This window comes from Pezoporus flaviventris, unplaced genomic scaffold (genome assembly GCF_033815535.1).
Source record: "Pezoporus flaviventris isolate CSIRO_AGI_PZ_B2104156 unplaced genomic scaffold, CSIRO_AGI_Pfla_v1 ptg000021l, whole genome shotgun sequence".
NCBI classification, from domain to species: Eukaryota; Metazoa; Chordata; class Aves; order Psittaciformes; family Psittacidae; genus Pezoporus; species Pezoporus flaviventris.
The window spans coordinates 621,288-638,113 of NW_026892569.1; the positions used below are offsets into that span (position 1 = coordinate 621,288).

Genomic DNA, 16,826 nt, shown 5'->3' on the forward strand with positions numbered 1-16,826 from the left:
AGCATTGCCAACATGCTGACGTGTCCAATACCAGTAAGAGCAGCCCTCACGCCAGGGTGATGGCCCTGCTCTGGGCTGCACGTGGCACTTCCCCTGGGGCTGATGAGAGCTCCAAGCCAGGATCAACTGCTGCCTTATAAAAGAGTTGTTACGTATTTAAATACGAAGTGCATGGTTACAGCACAGCATGGTGTATGCTCAGAAACAAGCATGGGTTTATTTCACATATGTGAATTTATCATAAACATAGCCATAGACAGCACATTTGAATAAGCAATTGTTATTTCACCAACAGATGGATTTCTTAAGGAGAGCAGCAGGAGCTTTGCTTGTCTCAAGCAGGACATTTTATAGAAGAGTTATCAGCCTCATTCCTCAGTGCTTTTGTGCTTAGAGGTATTTATTTTCTTCTGAAATGTATGAAGATTCTTCCTGAGAGAATAAGCACAGGGTTTGGAGGCTTTTTTAGTAATAATTTGATTTTCCAGCAAAACACATTTATCACAGGTAGGTAAAACTGTATTTGTGATTTCCTTCATTCCTTCATGGATTTAATGCCCTTCACAGTTTACCATACCACAAAAATATCCCTAAAGATGGAAAGCTGGCTCTCAACGGATGTCAGTACCTCTGCTCTGCAATCTGGCAGGCCATTCGCCTGGTCTCACACAGAGATGTGTTACAGATCCCAGTGTGTTACAGACTTACTTCTGCAGCTGCCCTGGACATCCTCCACAGCGCTTGAAGAAGCCAAGTCATTTCTCCATTCCACATACCCAGTTTAGCTAACAAAGTGAAAACAAGCTGTAACTCCCTAAGGGCTGATGCCATCATGGCTGCTGCAGGCAGAAGGAAAATGTATTCTTTGGTGTCAACTTCCAGAATCCCATGCAGAACACAAAACTACTTTACCCACAACACTAACATTCTACTACAGGAAATGTCTTCAAGCACCGGAACAAGCAGAGAGCTCCCAGTCACCACAGACTTGCTGGGGAATCAAGGCATGATGATAGCCTTTCCTAATTTTGAACATACTTCACCGCAGCAGTGGTATACACACCTTAAAATGGTAACTTCCCTTACATCGCTAATACTCAGATATTCTGTACTGCTGACAGACAGGAAAACCTACAAAACCACAAAAAAGTCATTTAATTAATTTTTATTGCCAATATAATTTCTGAGCATTCAAGTACTGCCACAAAATTACCTTCTTTAAAAATCACTAAAGCATCTCTGTTAATGCTGGATTTTATTTTACAAAGCAACAACTTCCAGCCAAATTTGCATTGACAGCTTTCCTTTAACTTTTTATTTATTCTTGCCATTTTTTTATTAAATGGGATTTGGCTTTGATCCCACCTATTAGGACTCCATCTTGATGGGATCAGCATGGGAAATAACCCTGGGCACTTAGTCTTGTCTCTATAGCAGCAAGGAACTGGCACAATTAAAACTGGTGGTGATGCTGTCTAGGCTCTTATGAGTGTCATTAAATTGAAGACAACAGGAGAATTTATTAGCTTTCAGCCATCCATTAGATTAACCTGTATATTATTGTTTCACATTCATCTCTTTATTATGCATTGCCCTGTGAAATGACCACATACCATGAAGGCATCTCAGCGTATCTGATGCCCCAAAGATTACAGAACTGGGGTGTACGCATTTCCAAAGGGAATAAATACATAGGAAAGCAAGAAAGCAAGCCATAACCTCAGCTGGTGTAAGCTGTAAGAGCTATACTGACATCCATCTGCTGGGAACTTGACCCCAGACATACAGAATCACTTTTTTTAAGCTGAACAAACCTGGCTATGCCATCAGCCCTGGTTAACCTGGGAAGCCACGGTCCCAAAGCATCCTCATGTGAAGGCAGGAAGGGTGGGAAGAATTATCCCCAAGGGTAGAGAAAGAACATGCAAGAGAAACAAGAAGTGGAAAAGACACTCTGAGGAAGGCAAGATTAGTAATACTCCCAGGAGGCCTTTATCAACTCCATTTTATAATCAATAGGAAGGACAGAAAGAGGAGGCGGCAATACAAGATGCTCTGGCTGCATCAGCTGAGATGCAAGTTCTGAACTTTGAAGTTTTATAGACAGAGCAGCAGTAAGAATTGGACACAGCCAGAAAACATGTTACGGTACAAGAGAGGTGGTTATGGACTGTGTGTAAAGGAAAATTCAAATGCTGAAGGCTGGGGCCTAGGGAATCAATGGAGAATGTAACACAGTTAATACTAAGCTCTGTGTTGTCCTTGAGATACACAAAATACAGGCTCATTATCTGGCATTCAATCAAATTGCCTTTGGTTCTGGGTTTTTTAACATAGAAATTAAGTACTGAGATACATGGGATACACTGTTACCGCTCAAGATGAGCATTAGGGATCTATGAAACACTTATGGCCAGTTGAGCTCATCCTGGAAAATAGATTATCTTTGTTTTGCTTGTAAATTAGCAAATATACTCTCACAGCTCTCCTTGGTATTTAAAGTAAGTATGTTACATGGGATCTTGTATTACTGGGACTAAACATTAGTCTCTAGTATCGCTACTGGAAACAAAAATGTTGATTAAGTTTACCAGGTTGTGTTTATCAGGCAGAGGTACTTGGAAGCCAGCAAACACATGGCTCTCCAAGGATAACAGGCCACGTTCACAGTGAAAAGGGAATTTGCTATCAGACTTCTAGTCAGAGAGCAGACTAGTCAGTCTAGTCAAGCTTTCTTGGGCAACAGAACTTCCAGCACTATCTTATCTGTGTTTCTCTCAAGATGCCTCAAAATAAATTTGTGTTTAAAAGGTACAGATCTATCACAAAAAAAAAATTATAAATTTATTTCAAAAGTAAATTTGTGTCAGTCTTGGCAGCACTTCGGTTGCCCTGTAAGCAGTGGTGGCTGTCACAGTGTGCCCAACTAGGGCTCCCAGCGTGCTCCTCCTGAAATCCGTGCGGTTTTAGCAACATCACATCAGCTGTGGTGCAGCTGGCACCTCTGCATCTCACAATTTGCATTTTATCTGTGATCTTGTATTAAAGTGTTCATGGGTTGCTGCTGCTAGAAATAGAAGCCTGCTGCACTTCTTAAGGCCCAAATTCTCCATTCCATGGAAGAAAATTTCCTGCTGTCCTGCTCTTCCTGGTATGTTGAACAGGCCAATAGCTGGAGACAAGAATTCTGAAAAGATGTAAATTCACCAAGTGCTGCAGTACATTTACAAAGCAATTGCACTCAGTTTGTACTGTGTGCAGAAATACCATGCATATAATTATGAGGCTGATTTTAATGACATTGAAACAAATCTCCATTCTGATGAATGCATAATTACTGTTATTAAAATATTTATGAAATAATCAATTTATTAGAAAATCTTCTGCAGATGAGCTTCCAGAATGCTTTATTCTAAAATGGCAGCAGAGAAAAACTTGCAAGGCACCAAATCTGAGCATTTCCATCTGAGATAATGCTGGCACCAAGGTCTCCAAAAATGCTGAAGGCAAGGTCCTCTCCAAAGATACTGGATAGAGAGAATTGGGATTTTACTATTTTCTTCATTTGGAAGATTTCCAGTTCTTTAAACAAGGGCTATTGTGGAAGAAAACTTCTTGTAGGATTTTTTTTGGTTGTTTTTTAACACAGGTAGTCTACATTGGAAATGCATTACTGAGGTGAGGCAGGCTTTAAAGTGACCCACCCAGACCGCTGGAAATTTAGGCTAACATCTGGAGCCTGAATCAGACAGAGATGAGGTTTCACAAATCCCAGCTGAGTGTACGTTAATCTTGCAGATAAGTCTCTCTCAACAGAACGTTCAAAACCTCTAATTCCTAACTTGCAGCACAGGTGGGAGAGTGGAAGTCTTGCTTTAGGAAGATACCTACTGCATCCTGCATTGCACTTAAGCTTCATAGCCTGCTGTGAAAGTACAGTCAAAACAAAACCAGGAAAATTTCCAGCAAAGAAGATAAAAGCTGACTATTAAGAGGGAATAAAAATAGTCTTTCACTGAGGTTACGGAATGTTCTCCCACATATAAGAAAAGATTATGCAAGAACTTAGTCAAGCACCTGCTAGGACCAGACTGGCTATATGGGTCCCATCTCAGCTAAGCAACTTGTCCCAAGCATGGAGAACCACTGCTGATGGAGACAGCAGCAGGTGCCATGCCAACAGCCTCTGCCCCAGAAATTGGGAAGGGAGCGCTTTTAAGGGCACCGGAGTGGGAAGCTGAGGGGACACTACTAGGACAAGGGGATGCCCTAAACTGTCCACTCCAATCAGCCAGCTCCTCATCCTGCCTGCTACCTTCCCACCAACATCAGCCAATGCTGGTGCATTCAAAACCACTGGAAAATTGTACCAAGACAAGTACACATTTCATACTTTACAATCTTTGGATTTATAGTCCTATTTATGTATGGGCACTCTCCTACACAGAGTTAGGATTAGGACCTTTATGTGGGATTTAATAAATGGCTTCTATAAAAAACACATGCAGGGATCTATGTTCACTTTCACACCATCCTTTCTATAAGTGAAATTTGGTTTATGAACAAAAAGGATGATTTTTCCAGCCAACCCTGTAAACCCCCCTTAACCATCTTATAACCAACTTTTTCACATTTCCAGTAGCAAGGCATGTTTAAAGGTGTCAAGAGATCTCAGCTTGCCCCGTAGCTCTCACTGAGGTGCAGCACCAACAGAGGTGATTGATGCTATCTTGCCCTCATACCCCTGAACCCCACCAGCCACAGGTGTCACACACACCATTGGCCTACTGTTGCATCCTGTTACCAGCCACAGAAATGTGAAAACTCTAATGAAGGAAGCAGAGATACAGGTTTGTATTAACTCACCTGAGGAGAACTCAGATCAGAGTAATTTTTCAAGACAACTGCAGCTTAAGGTTTTGGCTTTGTCAGCAGTTGTTATACCAGCAAGTGAAAAGCCAAAAACAGCTGTAAAACTGTAAGAGCAATATCTAAGGGCATATCTACAGTAAGCAAGGGAGCAGAGGGACCACACCAAAGCCAGGTCCAGATTATCTGGCTGTCCTGGGTTCAGCAGTAGCAGTCATGTTTCTCCTTCGTGGTAGCTGGTGCAGTGCTGTGTTTTGACTTCCAGCCTGGGAACAGTGCTGGTGATACCGATGTTTTCGGTTGTTGCTAAGTGATGTTTACCCTGACCAAGGACTTTGTGAGGCTCATGCTCTGCCGGGGAGGAGGGGAAGCCATGAGGAAGCAGAGACGGGGCGCCTGACCCAGGCTAGCCAGGGAGGTATTCCATACCACAGCACGTCATGCCTGGGGTGGGGGGTAACTGGGAGTTACCCGGAAGGACACAGGCTTCCGGGTGGGACTCGTTTCTTGGCCGGTGGTATCGTATTCTCTTCCCTTGTTATTTTCCCTTATCATTGTTGCCGTTGGTGGTAGTGGTGGTGATTTGTGTTGTACATTGGTTGCTGGACTGTTCTTGTCTCAACCCGTGGGAGTTGCACTCTTTCGATCCTCCTCCCCATTCCTCCAGGAGCGGGGAAGGGGAGAGCCCCGGGGGGGGGGGCTCAATTGCTCTCAGCCCGGCACCACTCACTGGTGAACAAGCTGTCTGTCTAGGGTTTAAACCACAACACTGGCTTTTGAACTGGAAGCGGTAAAGCAGCTCCAGCAAGACATTGCCCTTGGGCTAAGATAAGCGCCCATGACAATTCCCCACCATGTAACAAGACACAGGGCTGTGTCCTCCCTGAGACATCTGTGTCACCTCCTGGCACTGATGTGGGCTGTGCAGATACCGGAGTTGATCTTGGCTGCTTCCCCTACCAAGGCATTGCTCTGAACAGCAACCACTCTCAGCTCCTCCACCCTGACCTTGATTCTCTCTTTGACCAGTCAAAGCAGACTCTAAGCAGAGACCAATGCAGCAAGCACATGGCCAGTAGCCTCCTGCAAAGGGAAGAGCCACCACAGCCCGACTGTCTATCTCCTCTGCCCATGCTGGGGTCCATGGAGCCACCCCAGCTGCTGTCAGGGGAAGACCTGAAGCTTCTGTTGGTGGAAGGAGAGCTGGTCCTGCAGAGCATCCTCCTTCCAGCACCCTCTTAAGCTGCACCAGCCGCATGCTCCGCACTCTTCCCTCTGCTTTACATCACACTTTCTGCCTGTCCTCTCTTCACTCACTCCCTGGATAGGAACAGCCAAGCCTGAACACAACCCATTGACTGCACTGCCTAACGCTTTTGAGGAGCTCTGTATTACTAAAACACATCTTTCCTCTATTATTCACACATCATTGATTCTTCTGGGTCCTAACATCATACTAATGCAAGACAGACAGAATTGAAAAGCCAAAGAAGCAGGTGACATGACTGTCGGCACACTGACAGCAGCAGCAGGCAGGAAAAGCTGCTCCATCCCATCCTCACCCACCATGGCCCAGCACTGGTGACAGCACTCCCCTTCCCAGCCTTATCCCCAAGAAAGACGTTAAAAGACAGGTCATTTCTGTCTACAGCACAAGAATCTATCATCATAGAATGGTCAAGAGACCTTGAAGTTCATCTGGTTCCAACCTCCCACCATGCAAGTATATCTATATTTGTATCTATACAAAACACCTACATACACAAACATATCCATAGACACTGAGCTGAACCATCATCAGAATGCAATCTTGCAACCTACGACTGCTCCTAACTGTCCCCTCCACCCGCACAGGTCAGGCAATCCTTTTAACGAACAAAAATAGAGCTATTTGATGTGCCTTACATATGAAAAGATTTTATCTGTGCCACACCAGGCAGCTTACAGCATTCAGAAGGGAAGGTCTTCAAAGCCTGCCTTCTCTTCCCATTTAAATCAGAGGGCAGGTAGTCTGTGTGCCTCACATGATCTCAACGCAAGGAGAAAGGCAATCTCTAATAGGAGCACTTCACGGAGGTTTGGGCACACCTGCCAAGTTCATTTAAAAGTACTCAGAAGCAAGACATTGACCTGCATTACCCCATCAGCCAAGGGATAAGAGGATGTATACTTTGCAACACACTCACATGCTAATGCCTCTCCCGAACATCCCAGATGACACAGCAAAAGCATCACTTACCACAATATAGACTCAAGTACAGGGAGGTTGGGCAATGCCTTTAGAGTCCAGGTTTCTCTGGAAATGCAACACCACTTGTCAGATGTTGTCAAATGGAGGCACTTGCCCCACAGGGAAAGGGCAAGACTCTAATGCAAAGGTCTCGGCAACTGTAGGCATGCTGAAGGTGCACCATCCTGCCTCCAGCCACTGGCTTCGCATGTGCATGGTGCCAGTGAAGGGCTTTGGTACAAAATCCAGCTACTCCAGCAAGGTAAAATGCATAATGTCTGTGCATATATGACTAGTGGCTGGGGGCAGGGCATGGCTACCGTACTTTAGTGGTCCATAATAGAACCATGCTTTATTCTTAGCTAAATTGGTAATGATTCTGAATACCTCCGCTGCCTCCAGCAGAAGGGCTTTACAGGACCTTGAGAATCATCAGTAATGAGAAAGGCTTTAGAAATACTTGTTTTTCTTCAGATTTCTCTCTGCCTGGATACCCACTCCACCACGCTAATGACCTGACTATATTGGATTCTGTGCTCTCCAAACAGCCTTAATTACATGCTTCATATCTTTCAATATTACAATAAAATTCACCATGGTCTTATGTCTGGGACAGTCAGCATTGTCATTCATTGAGATTAATTTGAGTATCACTATAAATAGAAATAACAATATCTGATGTTATGATGCAGAGTATTGTGGTGGATGGTTTTAATGCCGCCAAGCAAAACTCGTTTAATAGAATAAAATACAGAATATAGTACATGCAGTTTTACAGTATTAGTGTTATGAAATTCAAAACCCGATCAATTTTTCTTTCATAAAAATTAATGCCTTGAAATGATCCCTCCATTTGTCATTCCAAAGAGGTCACCTTATTTCATTTCAAAAAGTAAATTGGGAATTGCACAAGTGTACTTGCTGAATATATGCTTCCACTGTACAAGCTGACAGGTTGCTGCACCGCCCCTGTGCTGCCCCCCATGCCAGCCCCAATTATCTACTAATCCTCTGCTCACATAAGCACCATCATCCCTCTTCTCTGTCTCTCTCCACAGGTGAGCATGCCTCTCTTGGCAGAGTCAGCCTTCTCCCAGATGACTCTTCACAGTCTCTTCTACCTAACATCTACAGAGAGACACTCGAAAACAGATTGAGAGCTGAGATTGTTGCTAATATTGAATTTTGTCTTGTCAAGAAAAGAATTTTTACCTCCAAAACACCATGTTACAGAAAAATATATTCATAGCACCTCCAAACATAGAATCGTAGAATAGTTAGGGTTGGAAAGGACCTTAAGATCCTTTAGTTCCATTAATAACTCCATGTGGAAACATGTTAGTTCCTCAAGAAAGGATTTTCCTTTACTTTTGATCTAAACAGGCAAGATAAGATTCTTCCACATCTTTTAAATGTAGCCCGGTATTTCAACAAGAATACAGTATTACTGCATGGCTCAGCTTGCTGTCATGTATTACGTGCATCAATAACAACAAGGACAAATAATTAGAGGCTGATGCAAATGAAAGCTTGCTGAGAAACACAAAAGCAGGGTTTTTTTTAAAAGAGGAGAAGAAGTAAAGTTGACTGTTTCCTATTTTCTGCTTTTTGTTAAATTCTCTAAGTAAGTCTAACTGAAAAATATGTAGTTCTCCTGAAATCTTGCATGAAATCAATCATTAATCCACTTCCTAAAACCACTATTGTCTTATTAAAAGTTGGAAGAGGAAAATGCAACACACTGGTAATGAGTTCAAAATATACTAGTATCTAGAGAAAAATCTTGTTAAAGCATGTTAGTTTTCTCCCCATACACCAGTTACAACCTAAAGGCAAGGGCATTGCAGTCCATTCCAGTGGTCATTTACTCCCACCTCCTTAGGTCAAGTTCAGTAAAAAGGGGCTCTGCACCCAGAACTTTGGGTGGAAACCTTGGACTTGGTTACAGTCTGTGTTCCCATGGGAAACAAACAAATCAAAGGGAGAGAGGGAGGAACAATCAGGTTGCAAAGGTCTTTGCTGCGGAGTGAAGGAGTTTCCAGAAACTAATCAGATAAGCAGCATAAAATTGATTAAAAAACAAACACAAGAATGTCTCAAAAACATGGGATCACACTGTCAGTAAAGCAACTCTCCTACAGCCCTTATACTTTTTCCATATGGCTGTGCTGCACACCCAGCAGGAGCGGGCACTGATGACTGTTGAGAGCCACAATGAATTCTCTCAAGGCAGAAACTTGAGGCACAACCACACTCTCCATCAACACTGGTTGCAGACCTTGAAGCTTATGGGTGCAGCCAGCCACATCTTATGGGTGCAGGTGGCTGCCATTGCCTTGGCAAAGAGGATGGATATCCTCACTTTCCAAAGAAAAATGCAGCATCCACCTCAGGGCTGCACTCTTAAGCTGTATCTCTTTCCAAATAATCACATTTCTACTGGTTTCATTGTGTCTAGAGCAGAAGGCAGGATTGCAACTTTTCGCTTTCTCATTTACTACAAAGGTGCCTGCAGATGGAAATATAGCCAAAAGCCCCCCAAGGGATATATGGGAAGTTTCAATTTACACTCCCAATCTCATTGTACTCCTTTATCCCACACTGGTTTCTAAAACTTTCCCTGAAGGGACTTGATAACACACCTGTACGGGCAATAAGAACCATCACCGATAAAAGCAAAAAGGTATTTCAACAAGAAAGAACGATTGTTGGTTGACTATTTAAAATTACCTCCACTGAGAACAGAAACCTGAAGCGGTAATTAGTTCATTATTAAAGCTTGTAATGAGAAGTCTGTAAGTATAAGGGAGACTAAAAATTAGTTTCCCAGCATAAAAAAAGAAATCAGTGTGTTGATATTCCCCATATTGCATGGTTCTGCTCTCAGAAAATATGAAGCAGATGAAACATTTGGCAGGGTTTTTTTTTCAGCACAGTTACTGAATTTCATGGAGTTAAATTTGTAAGGAAAGCTATGACACTGTGAAGTAACAGAATTTTTTTACAATGCAAAACTAGCAGCCTAAAAGCATATTGCCTTGAGCTCCCCGATGCATTTGGAAACAGCTTTCCAAATTGTTTCTGTTTTATTTTTAGAACAGATATTTAATTTACAATCTGCATACTATTTATTGGCACGCTTTAATAAGACTGCATTTAGAGAAAGTCACTGTATTTGACACCCTTGAATATTCATGCATTTCTGTCTCCATGGTCCACCACACATCATATTATCCCTTCCACTGCATTAATCCAGGGCCCCAAGCAGCCTTGTTATCGAAGCGCACGGCTTCATAATCCCTCCCTACCCAGGGCAGAGATGGTGAACGACTCCCAGAAGAAGAGCAAGTCTTGTCTGCAGAGGGACCTGGTCAGGAAGGGCCAGCTATCTCACGTAAGTTCCTGCCCACGCACTGGCATCTCTGCTTCCAAAAAAGCATCAAGTCAAATAACATGCAAAAAAAAAAAAGCATGCAGCCAGACCCCCCCAGATCAACCCCTCACGCTCGCCTGAGCCATTGCCAAACTGGAGAGAGCTCCAGCTGTCTTCAAGTCAAATATTCGGCCACTTGTCAGTAGGTCTCAGGTGTGGGGTCCAGCCTACTTCACAAGTTGGGATCTTGGTGCATGGCTGGGATGCTCGTCAACATTTTAACTGAAGCAACTTGCATAAGGTCCCATGCAACGTTAATGGCAGTGACAAATACTGAACTTGGGTGTAAAGCCTCCTGCTTCCTCTAAACCCTGCTCTTGCATCTCTCATTAGTTGTTGTTTTGGAAGAGAAATCTTCAGGTTATTGGCCTTAACTTGGGAGACATGCTGACCTTATTGGCAATTCCAGCATCCCCTCCAATGCCTCAACACATCCTATGTGACCTGGAGAGAGCAGTGACCCCTCTGACTGGGCCCCAGTGTCAGCAGCCCCAACACCTCCAGCTGCATCAGTATGAGAATGTCAGCCATGAGCAGGCAGAGTTGGGGTCTTGGCTGCCTTTTGGTCCAGCAGCAGCTGTGCACAGCTGCGATTTGGGGCCATCCCCACAGTTCTGGGGGAAATCCCCCATCTTCCTATTCCCAGTATCTTTTATTGATGGTGAAATCCAGGGACAAGTGGAGAGAGAGATCTAGCAGCAGGGGAGGGATTTTTGCTTTTATCACACAGGAAAAAGCCCAAGTCTAACACAGATCCTTCACATTTTTAAAAGGAAAGCTGCTACAGGACTTCAAAGAGTAATTACCCAGATGAATTCAAACCAGAGGACCTCAGTGCTGTTCTCCCCTGCTGATCCACCTGTTGCCATTAGCCAAAGATACTCCCAAAGCAAAGCTCCATGCTAGATTGGGAACAGACAGGTGAGCTGCATGGAGAGAGAGTACAGCTTCAGATGCAGAGAGGAAGATGAATAGACTAAATCTTACCCAGCCTGGAGAGAAAGCCCCTTAAGCATCAGTAGCTGGCTGAGGAAACCCCACTGTTCTCTGTACGGGTTATAAATATATTTTTTTCTTTTTCCTCCCTACATTAAGATAGACTACAAATGCTTCTCTTCTAAGATACTGTCAAAGAAATGTAAGCACTAGTAAGATTTCTTTGCAGAGGCTTCCACAGACGGAAAGCATTTTCACCTACAAGCTGTTAGGGAAAAGCCAGGTTGGGCATGAAAATACATGTTCAGGAGCCATTCACCCACCCCTCACCACACTGCCCTGATAAGTAAAACCTATGGTGAGCCCTGAGAATCAAGCTGGCTGCAACAGCTCATGCACTGAGAAAGTACTTGCAGTAACAAGTTTTTTGTGGTTGAGTTGTTGTTTTTTTTTCTTTCCAATAACTTACAGCTTCTCACCCACCCCCACACAACAGTACTTCATTGCTTAACAGGTCCAGATCTCCTCCTCTCTCTTAAAATAGTTCGTTCTTTCTTATTTCTCTCTGGCTGGGACATTTTTCTGAACTCCGTTTTGAAGGAGGGCAATAGGGAACTGTTTTATTGCATGGAAAAATGTGCTTGAGAAAGGCAGAACCAAGCTGTAAAACATGTATTTGGCAAAATCCCTCTCAGCTTGTACCAGCTCCTGCTTTCTGAATGATTTGGTCCAAAAGCAATTTTGAGCAGATGGACAATCACAATACCTTAAAATGCTTAGATTTATTTAAGTATCTCTACAGGCAGAAACTGCCCAAATACCTTACTTCCTGCAAACTATTGTATTTGTAATTTATCACCAAAGATTTTGCAGGTATCATGGCATTCTACAAACACATCCTGGTGCCTGGGGTTTCCCTCTGAACAAGAGCTCAGTAGAGTGCCCAGGATTTGCTCTTGGATGAGATTCAATATAGAACAGCCAGCTAATTTCAATCTGTTGGCTGGTGGAAGTCTACAGTAGATCAGCATTTGCTGAACCTGTACTTCAGCAGAACTTCAGCACCACTCACATCCCTTCAAGCTCCTGCATCCCTCCAAGCTCTCGCATCCCTCCAAGCTTCTCGGCTCCAGCTCAAGCAGAACATGAGATCATCTGTTTTGCAGCCTGGGAAGGGGTGTTTGTAACACAAGGAGACTTGAACAGAAATAAGTACAGTGTACCTAGTGCTGCCAAGCCTGCTCACACACACGAGCGGGGCTGCTTTCTTGGAAGCAGCATTGCAATATGAAGACCTGCATGTTAAAGCCGCACGAATTGTTAGAGATTCTGCACACTGCTGAATCCAGAAGCAATACAAGCTGCATTTTAATTTGCCAAGAAGGGAGGCGAACAAGGAAGACAAAACCAGATCCTTTATGTCCTTTCAGGTAAACGGACTGGACTGAGTCTGACTGGGCAGTACAAAGGACAGTGGTGGGAAAAGGCACATCGCTGCCTTGCATGTGACGGCTGTACCTGGCCCCAACAGCCAGATTGGGAATAAGGACTAATGACGACTGCTGAGAGCAGAGAGTGGATTTGCCCTGCAAACCTCAAGTTTCCAGCTGGGAAAAGCGGGGGATCTCTCCACCCGCTGCACAAAAATAAAAATAAATACCACCACCACCTTCCGCATGCGAAGGCGTAGGATAGGAAGCGAGAAACTCCGCTGCTCACGATGCATCTGGTGGCGGTTCTGGCACTGCCACTGCACCCGCGATCGCTGCCGAGGATCACCCGGGGCTCCCTGCCCGCCTCGCGGCTTCACGCAGCGCCCCGGGGGGACCCCTGACGCGGGATACCCCCCCCACCCCACCCCTGGGGGCGGGGGGACGGGGACGACACCCGTTTGTGTGAGTGTGCGTGTGTCCCCTCCCCGCCGTCGGGCAGGCAAACCCGGCCCGGCCGCGGGCTGATGCCCCCTCTCCCGGTGGTGGGGCGGGGATAAGGGCAGGAGGGTGCAGCCGTGGGAGACAGGTCCCCACCGAGGTGAACACAGCGCGCCCTGAGGGGGGAGCGGAATGGACGAGCGCTGCAGCGCTTCTCCCCGCACGCACACTCATCCGACACGGTTCTCTAACCCTCCGGCTCTGCTCACCCCCTGGTGCCAACGAGCGCCGCCGGAGCCCGGCCAGCAGAGCGGCCCCCGCAGCCCCCAGCCCCTGCCGCCTCCCCGGCTGCGGGGACCGCGTACCCCGGGGGACCGGAGGAGCCCGGAGTTGCCCAGCACATCGCCGGCTCGACCAAGTACCGCCGGGGAAAGCCCTTCCGTCTTTCCCGGTCCCCCGGCCCGGGCCGGAGCGGCGCTGCCCGCACCTTGCCCTCACACACGCAGAAATTTCACACGCGCAGCCGTCCCGCTGCCTTGCGCCCGCAGCCCCGCCGAGCCATATTTCCCTCTAACGCAAACCCGTCTCAATCACCGCCTTTGCTTTTTTTCTTTCCTCCCCTTTCCCTTCGCTCGCCTCCTTTCCCTTCACGGATCGCTCCTCGCAAATGGGGCGATAAATCCAGAAAGTGCCATGCACCGCGAGGGAGACGGGGAAGGATGCTGAAACGGAGAGGGTGGCTGCAAGGGAAACAAGACACTCCGGAGGGGTGGTAAAGAAGCACCCTGACGGGCATGAACGGAGTTCACAGCGGCGGGCAGAGCCTCGCGGCACAGGCTCAGCGCTCCGCCACCCGCCCGGCCCAGCCAGCGCCTTCGCAACCCTACCTGGAAGAGCCGGAGGATGTTGGCCACCATAATGGAGACTGAACTTCCCGACGCCCCGATCACTCCTACTACTTTCTCTGGCTTGACGAACACGGGCGGCTCGCCGTTGGTGCACCTCACGTCGGAGGTGTCCTTCTGGATGAGAGCCTGAACGAAGGTGAGGGACTGCTCCAGCGCGTAGGTGTCTCGGGAGCAGGTGTCCAGGATGCGAGCGCCCAGCGTGACATTAGGCAGCAAGTCCGGGTCGCTGTTGATCTGGTCCAGGGCGTAGAGCATCGCCTCCAGCCTGTGGATGCCGTTTTCCTTCTTGATGTCCCCGCAGGGCACGCCCGGGGGGCCCTTAGCGTGCACGGGGAAGAGGCCGCCCAGGGTGATGTCCCCCTCCAGGCGGATGGAGTGGGGCGCGTACATCTCCTGCCCCTGGGCCACCGCCGAGAGCAGCAACTCCAGCAGGCAGCAGGGCAACTTCAGCAGAGTCAGGAGCCGCAGGAGCCTGCCCAGGCGGACCATGGTGCCGGTGCCGCCTCCCAGGCGCTGCCCCGCGCTCCCGCCCGAGCTCCCCCGTGCCTTCATGCGGCCCGGAGGGGCCGGGGCAGCGGGGCGGGATCTCCGGGGGACGATGGGGGGAGGATGGTGGGGGGAGTCGGCGGCTCCCGCCCGCCCTGGCCGCGGCTGCCTCCGCCGCGCTCCGCGGCAGCACGGCACTGGGGAACCGCGCCGCGCCGCTACCGCTTTAAATGGTGGCTGGGGCTCTCCGCCTCCCGCCCCCTCCGCCGCCCCGCCCGCCGCTGCCGCTGCGCAGGATGCGGCCGCGTCGCCGGATCCCGGGCCGGGATGAAGATGATGGAGCTGGGTGCCGGCTCCGGCACCTCCACCAGCCCTGCCAGGGGCCGGGGGGCTACAGGTGGCTCGGGGTGGTGGACCCCAGGGCAGCCCCGTTCCCAGAGGCTGGAGCCGGGGGCATAGGCAGTGGCTGGCTATCGCCGCTGGGAGCCGGGCAAGTGGTCCCCGGCTGGGAAGCTCCCGCGAAAGGAGGCTGCTTATAGGGGGGCGTCCGATCAGCCCCACTGGAGCATCCTCGTCCTCATCCTCCCCCACCTGCTCCTTATCCTTCTCCTCCTGGAGGGAAGCGGAACGGAGCGGGCGCCGCGGGCGCCCCTAGCTAGCACGGACCGGGACCGGCGGGACGGGCGGGGGATCGCTGCCCAAGTGCGGGAGCGTTCTGGCATCGAAAGCGGTAATCCGGTTTTGACATAGAAAAGAGATCCTCCTCCCCCCTGAGGTGAGTAGCAGTGGAGCCAGTGAGAAGGAGGAGGAGTTTGGATGTAACCCCATACTCCCAAACCCGAAATAATGCAGGTGATAGATTGTTCTATTTTAACATCTCCAGACCCGTGTTTGATTTAGCACAACCGTATCTTGAGCATGCTATAACATAGAATCATGGAGTCACAGACGGGTTTGGGTTGGAAGGGACCTTATCCCCTGCCATTGGCAGGGACACCTTCTGCTAGACCAGGTTGCTCAAAACCCCGTCCAACTTCACCTTGAACACTGCCAGGGACTGGGCAGCCACAGCTTCTCTGGGCACCCTGTGCCAGCGTCTCACCACCCTCACAGCAAACAACTTTTTTCTAATTCCTAATCTAAATCTACCCACTTTCAGTCTAAACACTCTGGATTTGTTCCCTTCATCCCAAGACTGTAATATCCAAAGAGACAGCTAGGCCAGCTACTGCTCTGAAGTTACTCATGGAGGGACAGCTACAGTGATTGCTTAATTTCCAACTCATTATACCTGTGAAGTCAGAGTAACATGATGTCACTGTTGTCGCAATAAAAAACATCAGTAAAACCTGATGGTTTTAATCTGTTTTGGTGTGGCCAAATCTTATCTCACAACACTGAAATAAATGCTGCAGTGCAACCAGTCTGGCAGACATGTGTGTGGCTTTGCTGGCCAGGTCTTGACTGAGGTGGAGCTGGCTAGGGGTTGGTGATACATCTTGTAATAATTATTAAGGCATTTTAACACTTTAAAATTGTGTCCTTACCATATTTTCCAGCTTTTTCTTCTTTCCCTCATATATTTGTTCTTTGTGTCCACTTGTATTTGTCAGAAGCCACTATAACAAAGGTTTCCAAGGTGGTTTTATTCAAACACCACCATGACCAAAGAAGGCATACAAATGTTCCTTACGGAAGGGGACTTTTGGAGAGGAGCAACAGACCTGGACAGCTATAGTAAGCTGGAGGATTTTACAGTAGGGCCAGGATATAACATGCATAAACACAATAAAAACCACTGGAGTTCTCCACTAGAAATTATAATTTTGGGGCTTGGGACCAAAATTTAGTTTTTCCATGGACTGAAAGCATCATAAGAGATTATTTCATTGTAATTTGATATCATGACCCAGCCTGTGCTATCACTCGGGCACAATTGTTTACCATTTCTGTTCATCACTGGATGAAGGCACAGTCATGCTTGTAGGACAAACCCACACTTGTTTCTACTCATCACCATCCTGCAAGGGGACAGTTCATGCACAGAAAAGGGCATATGTGGACTTGGGGTGGTCATGTCATGTGGTCCCCCA

General features: G+C 47.4%; 1 protein-coding gene across 9 annotated transcripts in view; it reads right to left on the bottom strand.

Moving 5' to 3' along the window:
• Positions 1–14,837, bottom strand: part of GRM7 (glutamate metabotropic receptor 7) — a 297,928-nt gene extending 283,091 nt beyond the window's left edge. For all 9 annotated transcript variants that reach the window (XM_061455687.1, XM_061455686.1, XM_061455681.1 and 6 more), the window contains exon 1: positions 14,227–14,837. In XM_061455687.1, coding sequence (XP_061311671.1) covers positions 14,227–14,799 — 573 coding nt within the window. In that variant the 5' untranslated portion in view covers positions 14,800–14,837. The remainder of the gene's footprint in view (positions 1–14,226) is intronic.
• Between the last annotated feature and the right edge of the window lie 1,989 nt (positions 14,838–16,826).